General features: G+C 45.0%; 9 protein-coding genes; 5 read left to right on the plus strand and 4 right to left on the minus strand.

Annotated features, from left to right (window-relative positions):
- Window positions 1-1,374: 1,374 nt before the first annotated feature.
- On the minus strand, window positions 1,375-2,834 carry GSBLH_T00006585001 (uncharacterized protein; the record flags this gene model as incomplete). Its single annotated transcript, XM_013041804.1, has 10 exons — window positions 1,375-1,512; window positions 1,545-1,688; window positions 1,724-1,926; window positions 1,957-2,110; window positions 2,143-2,178; window positions 2,242-2,310; window positions 2,341-2,484; window positions 2,518-2,636; window positions 2,667-2,770; window positions 2,800-2,834. The coding sequence occupies 10 exons, from the start codon at window positions 2,832-2,834 to the stop codon at window positions 1,375-1,377; spliced, it is 1,146 nt and encodes a 381-aa protein (XP_012897258.1).
- Window positions 2,835-3,192: 358 nt separating this feature from the next.
- Window positions 3,193-3,575, plus strand: GSBLH_T00006586001 (Acyl carrier protein; the record flags this gene model as incomplete). Its single annotated transcript, XM_013041805.1, has 3 exons — window positions 3,193-3,267; window positions 3,298-3,375; window positions 3,408-3,575. The coding sequence occupies 3 exons, from the start codon at window positions 3,193-3,195 to the stop codon at window positions 3,573-3,575; spliced, it is 321 nt and encodes a 106-aa protein (XP_012897259.1).
- A 56-nt stretch (window positions 3,576-3,631) lies between these two features.
- Window positions 3,632-4,657, minus strand: GSBLH_T00003125001 (uncharacterized protein; the record flags this gene model as incomplete). XM_013041806.1 has 5 exons in its annotated part: window positions 4,608-4,657; window positions 4,516-4,575; window positions 4,394-4,484; window positions 4,065-4,364; window positions 3,632-4,032 (listed from the first exon to the last, which is right to left on the minus strand). Exons 1-5 carry the CDS (start codon window positions 4,644-4,646, stop codon window positions 3,632-3,634), a joined length of 891 nt encoding a protein of 296 aa, XP_012897260.1. The 5' UTR covers window positions 4,647-4,657.
- Window positions 4,658-5,587: 930 nt separating this feature from the next.
- On the plus strand, window positions 5,588-6,910 carry GSBLH_T00003126001 (uncharacterized protein; the record flags this gene model as incomplete). The annotated part of the gene is made up of 1 exon (XM_013041807.1): window positions 5,588-6,910. One exon carries the CDS (start codon window positions 5,588-5,590, stop codon window positions 6,908-6,910), a length of 1,323 nt encoding a protein of 440 aa, XP_012897261.1.
- A 766-nt stretch (window positions 6,911-7,676) lies between these two features.
- On the plus strand, window positions 7,677-8,070 carry GSBLH_T00003127001 (uncharacterized protein; the record flags this gene model as incomplete). XM_013041808.1 has 3 exons in its annotated part: window positions 7,677-7,828; window positions 7,860-7,996; window positions 8,027-8,070. The coding sequence occupies 3 exons, from the start codon at window positions 7,677-7,679 to the stop codon at window positions 8,056-8,058; spliced, it is 321 nt and encodes a 106-aa protein (XP_012897262.1). The 3' UTR covers window positions 8,059-8,070.
- Window positions 8,071-8,147: 77 nt separating this feature from the next.
- On the plus strand, window positions 8,148-10,144 carry GSBLH_T00003128001 (uncharacterized protein; the record flags this gene model as incomplete). The annotated part of the gene is made up of 5 exons (XM_013041809.1): window positions 8,148-8,502; window positions 8,538-8,689; window positions 8,718-8,951; window positions 8,981-9,173; window positions 9,204-10,144. 5 exons carry the CDS (start codon window positions 8,148-8,150, stop codon window positions 10,142-10,144), a joined length of 1,875 nt encoding a protein of 624 aa, XP_012897263.1.
- Window positions 10,145-10,191: 47 nt separating this feature from the next.
- On the minus strand, window positions 10,192-11,894 carry GSBLH_T00003129001 (uncharacterized protein; the record flags this gene model as incomplete). XM_013041810.1 has 1 exon in its annotated part: window positions 10,192-11,894. One exon carries the CDS (start codon window positions 11,892-11,894, stop codon window positions 10,215-10,217), a length of 1,680 nt encoding a protein of 559 aa, XP_012897264.1. The 3' UTR covers window positions 10,192-10,214.
- Window positions 11,895-14,538: 2,644 nt separating this feature from the next.
- Window positions 14,539-15,047, plus strand: GSBLH_T00006587001 (uncharacterized protein; the record flags this gene model as incomplete). The annotated part of the gene is made up of 4 exons (XM_013041811.1): window positions 14,539-14,550; window positions 14,628-14,881; window positions 14,913-14,959; window positions 14,983-15,047. The coding sequence occupies 4 exons, from the start codon at window positions 14,539-14,541 to the stop codon at window positions 15,045-15,047; spliced, it is 378 nt and encodes a 125-aa protein (XP_012897265.1).
- Window positions 15,048-15,092: 45 nt separating this feature from the next.
- GSBLH_T00006588001 (uncharacterized protein) lies at window positions 15,093-17,315 on the minus strand (the record flags this gene model as incomplete). The annotated part of the gene is given in 9 exon segments (XM_013041812.1): window positions 15,093-15,317; window positions 15,349-15,878; window positions 15,913-16,012; window positions 16,043-16,252; window positions 16,284-16,478; window positions 16,510-16,675; window positions 16,708-16,944; window positions 16,978-17,292; window positions 17,308-17,315. The coding sequence occupies 9 exon segments, from the start codon at window positions 17,313-17,315 to the stop codon at window positions 15,093-15,095; spliced, it is 1,986 nt and encodes a 661-aa protein (XP_012897266.1).
- Between the last annotated feature and the right edge of the window lie 132 nt (window positions 17,316-17,447).

Here is a 17,447-nt window from a genome sequence, read left to right on the forward strand (position 1 = left end):
ATTCGCGACCAAAAAGAATCATTCGAATTTCTCCCGTAGGCGGTTCTACAGGTTGAACAATATTCCCTGTCCCGGCGTGGTCTACGAATGGTAATATAAAAGAAATAATAATAATTACTAAATGAGCTTTCAAACCTTTGACTGTTATTCACCGCACCGTCTATAATGTAAATGCAAGACTAATTACAATAAAATACATGTGGAGCACCTTAATACGAGATCCTGGGAAATGCCTTCAACCGGGATGAGTTGTGTGTCACTCCAGTTGTCGAAATAAAACTTATTTCTGTCACTTGTATCGCAGCTAATATTCCTTTTCTGTAAAAAATAGGACAGCAATGTGCTAACATAAATGTTGGTATAATATGGACATTCATATTTTCTTTCATTCCATATGATTTTATACGTACATATTTTTCTGATAAAAAGAATATCGTTGTCGTTACACTGACTAGCTAATGATTGACTTATTACCAGTTTCTTTTTTCCTATATGAAACTCCACGTCATTTATATTCAAACCAAAGTCATTCTACATACAATCAGGCTACGAATGAGATTACCATTATTGCGCGCTCAAGATTGGCTAGGACGTCATCTTGTTGTATAGTATAGAAAACAGATGAATGCCCATCAAAAAGACGAATGATCATGTGTTTTTTTATGAGTCCTTTTAGTACTTGTATTTTATTACAATTTTAACGACCTGAAGAGTAGTATGCTTTTAACCATGTTTTGCCTATTCAGTTAACATCGACAACACATGGCAGTGGTATCTTAAAAATAAAGCGTAGTAGGTTGGAGCAACGTATATTCTATGTGGTAATTATAGCATTGGAATTGCTCAGAATGAACGCTATGGATGATTTGAAACTGTCATGTGTTGTTGCTCTGTGCAAAAATGGGTCTAATCTATGTTTGTATTTGTTCTGCTCGTTGTTGTTTAGATAGGGGTGAGTAAAAGAGTGTTGAATGGAGGATATTTAGGGCTATTATCTTTGTGAGTTGTCTACAGGGGTCGAAAGGACGATAATGGCCTATTCTTTTATTCTAAATAGCTTTATTCGAGTGCCCATTCCTTGTATCAGTCAACATGAATGATTCTATGATTGGCACAATGCATTAGAACTGTCCAACCATTACCCAGAGATTAAGAACTATTCTCCTCCATTGCAGTAAGAGCCACCACCATTGTAAAAGGATAAAGATGATGAAAACTAATCGCATATGCTGCAGATGACTGCTGATACAGAGGAACGAGAAGGCTTCTGCAAAACAAACGAATCAGACGGACTGAGTGTTTTTTTCTAAAACACCCAGTCGCCATCATAGACACTCTTATTGCCATCAAACAAAATGCCCCAATTTCTCCATTTTACAGTTCATCCTCTTCATTGTTATTACGGAGAGGAGGAAGAAGTCCCAATGTGTACTCATCGATAAACTTGTACAAGTCCGTATCCAGTGTCTCCATCGAGGATACACCGCGAGCACCATATTTCAATCCCGTAGACTATCACAATCAATCCCCAACCAAACAACTACAAAGTCAATAAGGAAGAAACCCGGCAATTCTGTGCTTTCCATTCCTGCATTCGTCATCCAGTGAGCATACTCGACTCCATCACTTGCAATGATCGAAAACGTGTTGCGCTCTCTGACCTTGTTCTCCATGATTGGCTGCGCCACCTACAATCACATCCACGTCTCCCATCCATCCATACTCTTTCGAACAAATAGTCTTGGAACTCGTACCAGTTCTCGTTCACGTAGGATCCGTTCACGAACAGCTGCACCATGATTCCGCTTCCCTTGAAATAGTTCTTGATCGTCTCCGAATCTGCACGGCCGATCGTTCGCTGGCTGTACATCTGAGCCCAGGCTACGATGGCCTCCGCCTTCCACTCGCCGTCGTAGATCGTTTCCTCTACCCGTCAGAAAGCCTCCGCACGCCCACTCTCATCAAAGTCACGGAACATCACCAACGTCGCGCGCTGCTTGGGCAGCTCGTACGCGTCGCGCACCGTCATGTTGAAAGACTCTCCCAAACGGATGCTGTCGCCCATGGCCACACACGCCTTCACGTACTCGCGGTACTCGTCACAGTCCTTCTACCAGTCAATATCCCTTCGAGCATCCAAACCGTCTCAAAGAAGCCACTAATATTGGGGAGAATGGACTGATCGGTAGCTCCACGCCAGAAGGTGAACTATTACGTCTCAACAGAGTGCCCAATCCCTACCATCCAGGTTTGATCGAGATCCTTTAAGAGCATTGCAGGAGAGCCCTTGTTCTCTTCATTGCGCATATCCTAGATAAATAGGAAGCCAGAAGCACTTACACGAATGAAGTACTTCAAGGCCTCATAATACTTGCCTCCATTGTACCGAGTGGGAGTACGAATATCTCCCTGGAAAAAGGCAATCGTAGGAGTGTGAGTGATACCGTAAGCTTCAATAATATCCAAATTATGGTTTCCTTCAATCTATTCGCTCACGCTACTATATACGCTAGCTACCTTCGCAAAGACGAGACCGGGGAACTCCTTCTTGACCTCGCAAGAAATTCGATTCCAAACAGGTTCCAATCTTTTGCATGCAGGGCATGTCTCCGAATAAAATTCAACGAGAACTTGCTCTATTCGTCACTACAGCAACACATCAATACCATGAGATTCGATATACTCCTTAAAATTGGAATATGACAGCTCAACACCACAGTATTTGTAATTCTTTTTTTCGACTGAGTAGTCCTCCTCGGAGGCATAAACACTACAATGTACTTCAATTTCTTCGCATACCTCAGCAGAAGCAGGAGTGCAAAAATAAATTTCATTTCCTAATCACTTACAATTATAAATAATAGTAAGAATAGAATGGATGACGATGGCGCACAAAATTTTTCAAACCTGTGCAACCAATAAAATGTTGCATTACCATTTTCGAGAATATCGGTATGTTCCGTAGATGCTTCGATGATGTCATGAAGAACTTATCACTTCTATTGAATATTGTTTGTTCTATAATACACATGTAATTTTGAGTTTTATTTCCATATTTACTTGATAAGCATATACACTCATCCCAATAATTCTTCTTTCTTGTTCATACTCCACCTATTTTTGCTTTACTTTTCTAATGAAACTCCCGTTTCCATTTTTGGAGTGGCACTAGAAGCTTTCTATTTGGTTGTTATGTCTGCGATCGTTTTCAGTTCCGTTCGTCTTTTAAGAACCCCGATATTTATTCGAAGTGTTACAAACATTAAAGTATTTAACGCAATGCTGTATATTATTTAGTCCTGCATCGACCGTTCCGAAGTATCCGACCGTATAATGAATGTGCTGAAGGGATTCGACTTTGTGGATCCTTGTAAGGTAGTTTGTCTTGATGGAGGTATAATTTGAAGGTGACTCCTGTTTCTCATTTCGCAAGTGATTTGGGTCTGGATAGTATCGAAAATAAAACGGTCAAGGATGCTATTAAGGCAGACTTTTGCTTAGAGGAATGGGACATTCCTGGTACTTCAGTTGATGAGATGACAGCATGTATTTCTAGAAATCCCAGAGCGAAGTGAAGGATTTGTTCACAAACACGCTTATCGTTTTATGTTTGATACAAACCTCAAATAGACTAGTTAACCTTTAACAGCTCGATATCAAAGACCAGCTTGCTATTGGGAGGAATGGTAGGAGGATATCCCGTCTTGCCATATCCAGCCTCGGGATAAATGACCAACTTTCTTCTTCCTCCCTCGCGCATCGTCATGATACCGTCATCCCATCCCTTGATCACATCACCCACGCCGATCTTAAACACGAAAGGCTTCTTCGACTGATCGAAGACGTGCTTGTTGGGCAGCGTTCCAACGTATTTCACGGTGCACTTCGATCCCTTGCGGGGAGATTTGCCCTCTCCGATCTTGATGTCCTTGTAGGTAATATACTGGCCGATCTTTTTGATGCTTCCAACCTCAGGCTCCTCCTTTTTCGCGCGCTTTTCTTCAGAAGACTTGGTCTCAGCAGCACGCTTCTCTAAGAAAATACAGCTAATAGGCAAGGCCTACGACTCTTCTTTGGCAACTCTTTCTTCTCTTCCTCCTTCTCCTCCTCTTCTTCTTCTTCTTCTTCTTCCTCTTCCTCTTCCTCTTCTTCCTCTTCTTCCTCTTCTTCCTCTTCCTCTTCTTCTTCTTCTTCCTCCTCTTGGCTTCCTTCCTCCTCTTCTTCCTCTCCTTCCTCTCCTTCTTCCTCTTCCACGACGGAGATTATGATACCAGTGATATCAACATCGGATTCTCCTTCCACAGAAAAGGAGATGCTCTCATCTGCAGAGAAAGCAACGAGTTCCACAGCATACTGAGGGAACTCTAAACTAGACACGCGGAACAAGCAATACCTTTAGACAGAGTGCACAGCGTGAAAGTGTTGCCTCCAGTGGTAACCTTAACGACGACAGGGTTCTTAACTTTCACATTCTTTAAAGCAACCTATGTCTGATATAGAAATTCTGAATAATACGTTTGAGACATGAAGCTCAGAAAGTTCCAGACTCTCAGTCTCAGAAGAATTAGCAGCAACCTTAAACTCACTATGTAGCATCCATTCAATACAGTGCATCCCCAGAATTGTTCCTGAAATTGCGGTTCCATGAATTATTATTGCCGAACTATGATTATTTGTGGTGAAAAGATTTACTTGGAGAAAAAACCGCGGTTCTACAATACAAAAGATGATTCTAAGGTGGTTCTTTGTCAACTCTCTTTTTTTCTCCTTGTCATTTTATGATGTATTTGTATAGTAGCGCAAAACATTGCTTTAGGAACCAGGATTTTTGCAAATAACCAAAATAGAGCAATTTTTAGAAAGACCATAGGCTATATTTTAGTGAAACTTTAATTTCCTGTCTTTTCTACCGAGAAGTAAACATGTCTCGAAAAGTTATTGGGGTGATTGTTTCTTTTATGTTGTCTGTGACGATTTTCTCTCTGTATATGTTTTTCTATGAAAAATGTAATGTTTTTGTGGTACCCTTTATATTTATAGTCGTGTCTCGTGCTTTTTTGGATTGGAAGTTGAAAGTCTTTGGAAAATATGAAAATCCGCTTTCCGGGATGACTCTAAAGAATAGGATCGTTAAATGGGACCGAAGCGTACCTACACTGTTTTTTTCGGCACATCCGTTGTATGTTCTCTGTCTCTGTTTGAAATATAGCGAAAAGCTACGAACAGCGGTAATAACTGCTAACACACCTGCTGAAGGTAATGTGTTCAAAGTTAAACCTTCAATGGGTCCTTTTTTATTCAGGAGAGATAATCAGCCTACGAAGGTGTCAAATGAAGAATTAAATGTTGTATAAAAAAGAATATTAATATGTAGAATGTCGCTCTTGAAGAGAAGACATTACCATCTACCTCTATGCTGAGTCTATCTTCTGAATCGAAAACTGAAACTGAAACCAGTGATCAAAAAGAGATTAAAACTATGGAAGAATCAAAGGATACAGCAGAAATAGTTGTTGAAACGAAGGATCATGAAAAGCAAGTAATAGAAGAAGCAGAAGGCGATTCGAAAGAGGAAGCTGAGAAAGAAATGAAGCAGGAAGTTGTTACTGTATCAAAGGAAAGTGAAAGTGAAAATGAAAGTGAGTCGAAAGAAGAAAAGGAAGCTGAGGGCAAATCGAAAGAAGAAATTGAAAGTGAATCGAAAGAGGAAGCTGAAACCGAAAGTGAAAGTACCACCGAATCGAAAGAGGAAAAAGAAGCTGAGGGCGAATCAAAGGAAGAAGCCGAAAGTGAATCGAAAGAAGAAGCTGAAAGTGAATCGAAAGAAGAAAAGGAAGAAGCCGAAGCTGAATCAAAGGAAGAAGCTGAGACCGAAAGTGAAAGTAAAACCGAATCAAAGGAAGAAGCTGAAACCGAATCGAAAGAAGAAGTTGAGACAGAGTCAAAAGAAGAAGTTGAAAGTGAATCGAAAGAAGAAACTGAAACCAAATCAAAAGAAGAAGTTGAAAGTGAATCGAAAGAAGAAAAGGAAGCTGAGACAGAGTCAAAAGAAGAAGCTGAAACCAAAAGTGAAAGTAAAACCGAATCAAAGGAAGAAGCCGAAACTGAATCGAAAGAAGAAAAGGAAGAAGTTGAAAGTGAATCAAAGGAAGAAGCTGAAAGTGAATCGAAAGAAGAAGCTGAAGCTGAATCAAAGGAAGAAGCTGAGACCAAAAGTGAAAGTACAACCGAATCGAAAGAAGAAAAGGAAGCTGAAGCTGAATCAAAGGAAGAAGCTGAAAGTGAATCGAAAGAAGAAGCCGAAAGTGAATCGAAAGAAGAAGCCGAAACTGAATCAAAAGAAGAAGCTGAAAGTGAATCAAAAGAAGAAGCCGAAAGTGAATCAAAGGAAGAAGCTGAAAGTGAATCGAAAGAAGAAGCCGAAAGTGAATCAAAAGAAGAAGCTGAAGGTAAATCAAAGGAAGAAACTGAAAGTACCGCCGAATCGAAAGAAGAAGCTGAGACTGAAATGAAGGATAGCACAGAGGCTGAAGAAAGTGATTCAAGCAGCCCTATGACTACCACGATTCACGACAGTTCCGTGATCTCTTCATTTGCCACTTTTTCAAATTCGACGCGAGCAACAAAACTTTCTCCCACCTTCTCCTACTCATCATCATCATCATCTAACAATCTAACGAATCTCATCTTTAAACGTCATCCAATAAATACAAAGAAGCGAACCATATATACCGATATTTTAAAGAACATCGGTAAAAAGCGAATGCCATTCGCTGGGGATTTCAATTTCCGACAGCGTCACAAGATTCGCTACTTCGAAGGCTCGCATCCCGACACCGTTCCTCGCAATCGCAGCATGATTCCAGAGACAGATCACTACGATATTACAATGATCTCTCAGACATCGTAGCGTTTGAAAACCTTGCTGATCTCTAGCACAGAACGCTTGTTTTTCTTCCCCCATCTTCTTGAAAGATGGCAAGGGTCCTCTTCTTTCTGGTCGGTTTGATTTGTAGCCCGATGAGCGTCACGATCATGGTGAAGCAGAAAGAACTGAAGAAGGTGGTGACGTTTATTAAAAAACAGAACTTCCCCGATCGATTGCGACTCGCTCTCTACATTTACGACTACCCGAATCAACGGGACTGCGTTTATCACAGAGTGAATGGCAAAATGGAGTGCATTTACAAAACGATTTACCCCATCAACCGTCTTCGGAATATTGCCATCGAAAACTCTCTCACGAGCCATTTTGTTGTCTTCGATATGGATATGTGGCCTGCCCGTTCGACCCTCCTTCTCCTCTCACAACTAGGATTCACGTATCAGACGCTCCTCAATCTTCCGCCGTCCTATCTTAGCAATCCCTACTTCGTAACGATCGTTCCAGCTTTCTCCCTTTCGAAAGGTGTGCTGGAGACTTCGAAGTGCAGCGATCTAAAGTCCTGCGTGAACGTGTAATAGTCGCCGGCTTTCCTCTCCACTCTAGCGCCATTAAGTATTACCCCGAAACCAAAGAAGACCTCCGCCTTTGCATAGGCAAACGACAGTGCACCATTTTCCGCCCCCATTCGCTGACGCATAACTATCTGCCCAGGAGATGGACTACCTTGCCTCAGAACCGACCTGTCGTTTATTATTCCTGCTTCAGGGAGCACTTCTTAGAGCCGTATGTCATGGTGCATCGCACCGAATCTCTTCCCTTATTCGACGAGCGATTCATCAATTACGGATTCAACAAGGTGCAGTGGATCGAGAACTTGAGATACTTTGGCTACGAATTCTACGTTCTCTCTCACGCGTATGCGGTCGATATTCCTCACTCCTTGTATTGGCTATGGTTCGCTTCGATCGCATAGGTCCGGATATGCCATGGAGTATCGAAATGAATTCAAGTCCAAGAGTGTGGACATGCTGGGGTTGTACAGAAGATTCTTGGTGAGTATGCGTGCTTCGCACAAAGATGAGAGTCGTCAGTTGTTGTGTTTGCGTTCTGGTAGAAGAACTGGGAGTGGGTTAGGAGTAGATAAAGGAATTTCCAAATTTACGCATCTGTGATTATTGTCGTGAGCTTGTTTGTTTGAAAAGCACGGGAATGAAGGAGGAATACTTCCATTCGTTCAGAGAATTGTTGTCTTTTTTTGCAAATGTCTACAAGAAAGCAATTCAAAGACATTGTTCCCCCACTGATGCCAGAAATCTTGGATGCCGTGAAGGACTTGAGTTTTGAATCTCCGACCCCTGTACAGGAAACAGTCATTCCATACTTTATATCTCATAAGGATGTGAACGTTATTGCATGTACAGGATCGGGAAAGACACTGGCTTTTCTAATTCCTCTATTCCAAATATTATGGAACAAAAGTTGCTCCTTTTCGCGTGGCCAAGTGGGAGGAGTTATTATCTCCCCCACTAGAGAGTTGGCAATGCAGACTTACTCTGTGGCTCAAAGGTTCATTGAAAAGTGTGACAAGATGCATTTGGTCCTGCTTACTGGAGGTAGTGTTTCCATACTATGTTCATTGTAGGAAATGAAGTTCAAGATGATGTAAAGCAGCTTTCAAATGATAAGGGTTTGATTCTAATCGCCACTCCCGGACGTCTGAAAGACATAATGGAGAGACAGCAAGGAAAACTCTCGTTTCGAGAGTTAGAAGTTCTAATTTTGGATGAGGCTGATGTTCTTCTTGTAGTCGTTGATAAAAATTGTTATGTAGGATTTGGGACACGCAGCTACAATCAACTTTATCCTCTCAAAGCTTCCAAAGCAGCGTCGAACAGGTCTCTTTAGTGCAACGGAAGCTGATGGAGTATCCGCCCTTTGCAAGGCTGGACTCCGCAACCCCATAAAGGTCAAGATCGAAATTAAGAATCGGAACCAAATCCAAGCGGTTCCCGTGCAGCTAAAGAATTACTATACGATCCTTCCCAGCGACACAAAGCTCGGATTCGTAGGGAATCAGCGCGGTGTTGATTGTAGCTACTTCGGTTTATTCACCTTCATCCGCAAGAAAAAATAATCGTTTTCTTCTTGACGTGCGCTCAGGTCGATTTCTTGACATCCGCTCTTCTCTCGCTGAACATTCTGAATGGAATCAAGCTGCGATCCCTCCACGGCCGCATGGTGCAAAAGAAGCGCGTCAAAACCATGGAAGATTTCCGAAAACCGGAGCGTTTCCCTCTCTCCGAGCGATGAATTGTAGCCGGCGTTTTGTTCTGCACGGACGTCGCAGCGCGCGGAATCGACATCCCCGACGTGGACTGGATCATTCAATTCGATCCTCCGCAGGATCCCGCGTTTTTCGTGCATCGAGTGGGGCGAACGGCGCGAGCCGGGAAGAAAGGACAGTCGCTGCTGTTTCTCGAATCGACGGAGGAAGCGTACGTGTCGTTCACGCGACGGAGAGGCGTTCCGTTGATCGAATGGGAGGAAAAATGGGACGAAGCAATGCGGAAAGAGTCGCTGGAGACGCTGCAGTCGATTCGAGAGAGATGCGCGAAGGATCGCGATTTGTACGAGAAAAGTGTGACTGGGTTCGTGGCGAATGTGCGAGTAAGAAAGAAAGGATCGCTTCATTTGCAGGCATACCGAAATCACGACTGCAACTTCATTCTGCGGTTTGACGACTTGGATTTGGCGTCGTTGGCACGGTCGTTCGCGTTGGTTCAGCTGCCGAAAATGTCGGAGTTCAAGAAGAAAAAGATCGAATATGAAGAGATGGGTATCGATGTGCAGACGATTCCGTACCTCGATCCTGTCCGCGAACAAGCGAGACAGGAGCGACTCAAGAAAGAGGCACAGGCGCGCACAGCGAAAGCGCTGAAGGAGCCGAAAGCGAAGAGTGTGAAGCGATCTCGCGAGGAAGCGGAAGAGGAATCGAAGAAGAAGAAGAAGGGAAAGCACGAAAAGATCATGAATGAGTGGGAAGAATTGCAGGAAGAGGAGCGATTGTTCCGGATGTTTAAGCAGAAGAAGATTAGTGAGGAGGAGTACACAAGGCGATTGCTGTCTTCGAAGCCGGAAGAAGAAGAATCGACGTTTGAGAAGCGATTTGAGAAGCTTCATAAGGATCATCAGATGCTTCGAAATACCCGAAAGAGTCGGCAATCGCATAAACTAGTTCAGAAAGGACCAAGTCGATGATCGAATATAGTTCGTTTATTTATAATTTTGTTTACTCATCAAACACGTTTCCTATAAATACAGAATGGGGTTATTCCTTTGGTTCGGCACGCGGGGATTCTTGGTTCTCTTTTTCTTCTCCTTTGGGAGGCGCCACTGCATCTTCCTGGGGAGCTACAGCAGCAGCGGGCGATTCATCGATTGGAGCCTCGGCTTCATTAGCTTTGGGCAAAGGAGATTCTTCCTTCAAAGTCTCGGTAGACGCGGGAAGTTCGGCTTCATCCGGGGTCTGGTTGGTCGGTTCGGTTGTTTCACTTCTGGGCGATTCGGTTGTTTCACTAGTCGGCTGGGCTACTTCACTGGTTGGCTGGGCTACTTCACTGGTTGGCTCCTCACTGGGCTCGGGCTGCGCATCGCTCGCTTGGCTCGGTTTGACTTCTTCTGCACTGGTATCTGACTCGGAAGTGGAGGGATCACTCTCAGGAACTTCGTTGGGCGCATCGATCGATCGGTTTTCAAGAGAATCGTTTTTATTCAGCTCGTTTTGGAGAGGACTTTCCTCCGGGGATTGTTTCTGCTCCTCAACTTGCAGTTGTGATTCTTCTTCTTCCTGCTGCTGCTGCTGCTGCTGCTGCTGCTGCTGCTGCTGCTCTTTCTCTTCCTTTTCGATCATAATCTCTTCTTCCACTCTTTCCTCCTCCTCCTTCTCTTTGCTCATTTCCTTCATTTCCAACTCTTTCAATTCCATCTTCTCTTCCTCTTCCTCTTCCTCCTTTTCACTCTTCTCCTCCTCTTCCTCCTTTTCACTCTTCTCCTCCTCTTCCTCCTTTTCACTCTTCTCCTCCTCCTTACTCATATTCTTCATCTCCAACTCCTTCAACTCCTTCTTCTCTTCCTCCTTCTCCTCCTCCATTTCTTCTCCTTCTTCTCCTTTTTCTTCTTCTTCTTGGGTCGATTTCCTGTGATGCTTTCGATGATGGCGGCGCACTCCTCGACTTCGCATCTTGTCCAGTCTCTCCGCTTCTTCTCCGGGTTTCAGCGGCGTGATCGGCGTGACTACCGGCACCGGGGCTTCGTATCCCGGATTGAAGAACGACAGAACGGTCGGGAGCAGCAGCATTCCAAACAGCAGACCGAAGAGCGTCACGCCCGACATCATCACAAAGAACATGCGATTGGACGGCACGGTGACCGTCGAGAGCATCAGAACGGACATAAACGTCGTCAAAGCCGAGGTCGTGAGCGATCGACCCATCTTGGTCACCGCCATCGCAGCTCGCTCCTTGCCAGAGAGCGATCCGTCCGTCTCCACGAAGGCGTGCGTGATGTGAGCGGAGAAATCGACGGCAATACCGACGCTCATCACCATACACGTCGACGTGATGGCGTTCAGGTTCAATCCGGTCAGCGGAACCCACGCCAGAATGCAAATATCGGCGAGAAGCACGTTCAGAACGGCGAGAATGGAGGGACCTGGAGGCAGAAGACAGAAGAGAACGATCATGACCGCGATGGCGGAGGTGATGAGATTGATGATGGTTTCGTCGAAGGTAATGCCCACCATTTCGTAGTAAGAATACATCGTGGAGTACGATTTCATATCGATGTACATTCCGTACTCGCTCGTCACGTTTTTAATCACACTGCGAGCCCCCAGCATCACTTGCTCACCCAGCTCCAGATCGTTGACGGCAGCCGGATTGATCGAGAACTTCACTTTGGCTGCCGGTATGCTCAGACTCGTCGTGTTGATGCTAAGATGCTCCGCCATACGCGGATTGCTCTAGAGAGAGAAGACAAAGTCAAAATCTACTTGAATGCATCGCAGCAGATACACATAGAATTGGAGACCACTCGCCTCTTCGGGCAGTATGCCGTTCTCCTCCAGGTAGGAATCAAACGTGTCCCACGGATTCTCGTAGGTCGGCATGATGTAGGGCACCGTTTTCATGTTCGTGATCACCGTTCGCATCAGTTCCTACGCCCTCATTCGATCGCCTCGCTTCGTACTCGACGCGTTGTGCGAGAAAGCTCTGTATCGTAGAACACAACATTCAGCTCGGCGATCTTCTCTTGGAATTCCTGCTTGGCGACGGCCAAGTACGAGTTTACAAAGCTATCTTCCGGCACTGCGTCCTCCGGAGAAATTCCCTGCGTGATCTGTGTACATTCGTAGACCGAGAACCCGATATACGCCGCGAATAAAAGCAGCAATATCACGCGCGATGTGGTGGTCATGAAGACCTTGGACACCACGTCGCGATAGAACCGTGTGACCAGACCGTTGTCCAGCTCCTCTTCCTTATCCTTCTCCCCTTTGTGGTGATGGTGGTGGTGCCGACGAGGCTTCTCCAGAGGCTTCGTATGCGCCTCCAACGATCTCATATTGAGCGTGAGAAGGGCGAGGAAAAGCGTCATGGTGGTGAAGAAAACAGAAGTCATCACGATCGCAGAAGATAAACAGAAGGTTTTGATCCCCTTGAACGAGGTGTTTACGCCCACTACATGAAAGCCAAGTCGCTTCCCCACTCAAAAACGCGAAGATTGTCGTAACGGTCGACATGGTATTGAACAGAGCCGCTTCTCCGCTCGCATGCACCGCGCGCTTCTCCACCGACTTCGACTTATCCGCGCGATAGAACAGAATCGTGAGCAGGACTTCGTTGTCCACACCCAATCCAAGAGCCAGAAAAATCACCACTGGCGTGATCGTGGTCCACGGCAGACCGAACAGCAGCGAGAACCCGAGACCCATTCCGCTGGCTAGCAGGACACAAACAAGGGCTTCAATGGCTGTGGGTCAAGCAGAGACTGAGAAGGTACCGATCAAAATCGAAGTGGCGTACGAATTCTCGTGGAGAGACAGCGTGATCATGATAAAAACAAGCAGAATACTAACTCCCAGCTTCGTAATCGTCTGCAGCGTGCCTCGCTGCACCTCCTCGCTCACGCCGCTCGTCGTCGAATAGTAAATCTGCGTGACAATCTCCCCGCAAGACCCACCTGCCAGTACTTTGAGTTCGCTTTGTAGTCTTCCACGATCGACACCGCCTCGCGCAACCACTCCTTCGAGATAGATTTGTCGTAGTCCTCGTAAGAAATACCGTACAAGAAAGACAGCGACGTGGCCGTCAAGAGTCCAGTCGTTTCGTTCATGCAGTTGGACACGGACACACCTCCAGTCTGAATGTGTTAGGGAACTGGAAAATGAATACAGAACCAAAGATGTAGTAGAAGGGAATGTAGTTCTTTTCGTGGTTGCAGATCGTGTCGATTTTGTCGCCTGTCATGCGGATCATTTCGGCATTCCAGTCGAAGTACATAAAAGGACTGAAGTGAAGGCAGCTTCCATCCATCAGCTTAGAACAAAAATCTGCATCTCAGGGACGCACCAATCGCTCACCTGAAACTTTGACTCCGTCAACAGTAATACTGTCGACCTTGTTCTCGACTTCTAATAACTCCAACCAGGCTTCCGTATTAAATACACCACTCTTTGAATTGGGGACAGCAATAACTTGTAACTGGTCGTCACTCGACTTAAAGTAGGTAGAGTAAATCTCCGCCTCTTTGCGGTTTTCTCCATCCTATATTCACAAGATTCACATGTCGTTTACTTCAGGAGTAAACAAATCAGCAATGTCATTGTTTTGTGCGGTTTTCAGACGTAGAATTCCCAGTGCAGCAATTAATAAAACAATAAAGTATATTAATATGGTACGTTTGGGATTATTTGTTACCTTCTAAAAACTGAGTCTCTGGCCAATTCATTACCGTTGCAAGAGAACGAGCCGAGTTTTTAATAAACAATTGAAGAGAAGACTTTAAACGACGAAGACAATCTATAACTTGGTACACGACCACTAACTGTACTCTTCTTTGGCTCTGCAGGTTCATCCATTACTTTTTCTTTCAGAAAACACAATTATAGAAAGAAAGAGTTTGTGACAGGACCAAAATTCGTCCTTTTTTTCGTTTCTGTTGTGCGGAATACTGTTTTGTCATGCTATATCTTTCTCCGTTGCTTTTGGGTGATAACGAAGAATAGGGAGCGTCATACTGGAAGTGTCGAGTTCATCTGCAATGCTAGGAAACACTTCTTTTTTATTTCATTCTATTCTATCCTGTTCGTTATTAACCAATGGATGGTTGTCTTATAGAATGCCTTTCTCTAGATGGACTTATAAAGTCTCACATATTCTTTTTGATGCAGAAATCGTATGATTTAACTTCTGATGGAGTGTCACTGCAAATTGTAGTACTTGCAGCCACTTTACATTCTTCACTCGAATGAAAAAGCATAATGTTGTACAAGTCCACCACGATTGATAATAAAACGATTCATATAACTAACTGGAATCGTAATACACACTTTTCACTAAAAACCTGACCAAACTCACTTTCTCTTTGTTGTTATGTGCCATTGCGTACTATTCTTTCCTTCACTCTTCACTTCCTCTCTCCTCACCTATTCTCAAAGAAATCAAAATCTATTTCTTGGTAGTTAGCAATGAGTGTTTCTGGAAAGAGAATCATCGGAATGCCTACTCTGCTGCTCTATGAGGCTGAAGGCTGCACCGCTCTCATTCAGACGCGTGATGGCTCTATTTATCGTGGTATCATCATGGAGGTGCAGGACAACTGGAACTTAAATATGAAAAACGTGACCATGAAGACAAAGTACTCAAATGAAATCATTCCTTTCGAAATGTTGTTTATTCGAGGAGCCCAGATCTCGTTCATCGTTCTCCCCGAAATGTAGCATTATTGGCGTAGTTCTGACATATAGGTTTAAACACTCGCCCATGTTCCAGAGAGTCATCGATTTCAAGAACGGTAAGACCGCTCCGAAGGTCCAGACAGACCCTGCTATTCGAAACGCGGCTCGTCGCTGTACTTTCTTGATATGCTCGCTTATTCGTAGAGGAAGTGGAATTGTTCATTGTACTATTGCTCCTTGTTTGTTTTCTTAAACAACCCACAGATGATACTTGTCCCACTTGTGCTCTTGCTTCCTTCTTCGCGAGTCTTTCGACTCCAGCGCCCATCCCACCTTCAGCTCCTTCCCGTTCACCACTGCTCCTGACAGCAACGCGAACGACATGCTCGCCAGCTGGTGGGAGTCGAACTCGATGAAGCAGTAACCCGCAGAAGTCGTGAGCACTCCAGGCGACGGCACATCGTGCAGTTCGATCTACACCAGAGCTGGCCTCGCTCGCTTCTACCTGCAATTGCGGCTTCAGCAACGCGTTCAGCTCTTCGCTGACCTCGTCTCCCGTCACGCCTCGATCGATGTTCCCCACAAAGAGCGTTCGCTTGTTCTCGGCGGGCTCTGTGCGACACAGACAATCGCGGATCTTCACACCGAAGATGCGCATCGCGGGGATCAAGGCCTTCTCGCGGGCTTCCTTCTCTGCAAAGTGCACAAACCCATAACTACACTCCAACCCCGATCCAATTGCCCACATTTTTGACTCCGGAACCTGCTGTCGGATCTTTGGCTGCTTCTTCTTGTTCTCTTCTTCCGGATTCGAATAGTCCAAAATCTCGACTTTTTTCACACTTCCACAATTCCGGAACGCGAGAGCCAGTTCCTCGGTGGTGATCCCCATGGGCAGATTGTGCACGAACACTTGATACAGGGACGTGGAGGCGGTGTGTCCGTGCGGACTCAACTGCGTGTTGGACTGGAAGGTCAGCACTTTTTGACGTTTTTTGAGCGGCTTGCTTTCGTCGATCAGCATTTCGCCCATGTCTGCGAGTTAACAAAAAAACGGCGGAAGCCAAACCCGAATCGGGAGAATTGCACCGCGATACCGCTCGAACGGTCAGAACGGGCTTTTTCATCTTGCGAACGTGTTCCAGCGTGGGGATCGACAGAAAATTCACCTACAAATCACCATTTCCCAGATTCGGAACGTATTTCTGAAGCGAAGGCTCGATTAAATACGCGGAATCTCCGCAGATCTGCGAGGCCGCCTGCAAAAAGCGATCGCAATCACTCGCACTCATCGCGGACGTTTGATAATCCGAAAGTCTCGCAATGAAAGCCTTGTGCTGCGCGTCGTCGAGAAGGGTGGAGAGACGGAACGAGAGAAGCAACGCTCCCTTTTCTTGAGACGCATCCGACTGAATAAAAAATCAAATTCGCATGGAATACGCGAGGAATGTGACTCGAATGATAACGATATTTGTTATAAGCACAAATCAACGTGTGCCTTTCTGCGTCGCGACGACGAACCTCCGTGCTTTGAACGGCCGAGATGCTGATCAACGGGAACTCGTTCAGTCCTTTGATGACCCATTCCATTAACGCGAGCAAATCGGAGCTGTGCTGATTGAGTCTGAGGATCGACTAGATGCTGCCAATCAAAACGATTCTCTACTTCGATCCGGGTCAAAAATTGGGAAAACGAGATCGCTTTGCGCGACGAGTCCGTGAACGAATTCAAAAAGGAGAAAAGTCGGTTGAGTTCGTCGTCCGAACAGTACGACTCCAAGCAATCGCGAACCACGTTCACTCGCCACTGAAAACCATCGTACTGTATGTTTCTGCAAGGTATGTAAAAGCAGTGAATCCATACTCCCAGTCGCGGAAAAACTTCTCTGTGACCTTTGTTAGAATGTCTAGCTGCATCTGAATCTCTTTCTTCTCTTCGCCCGCTTTCGGAAACTCGGTTCCATTAAAGTACGATTCGATCCAGGGCAGGAGAGAGGGGGAAACCTCTCCTAGCTCCTTGTCGATCACACGGAGCATCTTGATGAGGGACTGACGTGTCACAGGAGAAGGAAGCATGATGAACTTTTGAAACTCTTTGTATCTGCACAGTTATGCAGCTTGGAGCAAATGATACATGAACTTTTGCTTCCGGTTGCTGAGAAGCTCGTTGATTCTGTCTGCAAGAATATCGGCTCGCTCATTCTCGATTACTCCCTCATCAGTCTTGAACTCGTTCCAACGCTCCGAATTCTGAAAGCTCTTTATCTTCTTACGAAAATCCTCCAGAGACATTGGCTTAAGACCAATGTCCTTTCCACTAATACTCAAATTGGGAGGCGTGATTGGAACTGCATAGAGTTCCGGGTGTTGCTCATCCTGGTCATCAACCAATTCGCCAGGCAAAAGCACGGGAGTTGTTTTCGCTAGGGAGGCACCTGATTCTGAAAAACTATGGATCACGCACTTTTCCATAAGAATACGATCTCCTAAAAACCGAATGAGGACTAAATGGACTAAACGACAACGAAGAGGAGTTGTGCAATTTAGATTGGACTGCAATAGCTCTTGAATAATAAATGTAGCGTTGCAACAAAGAAAGCACGC

Source organism: Blastocystis hominis (assembly GCF_000151665.1).
Source record: "Blastocystis hominis, Singapore isolate B (sub-type 7) whole genome shotgun sequence assembly, scaffold_26".
NCBI classification, from domain to species: Eukaryota; class Bigyra; order Opalinata; family Blastocystidae; genus Blastocystis; species Blastocystis hominis.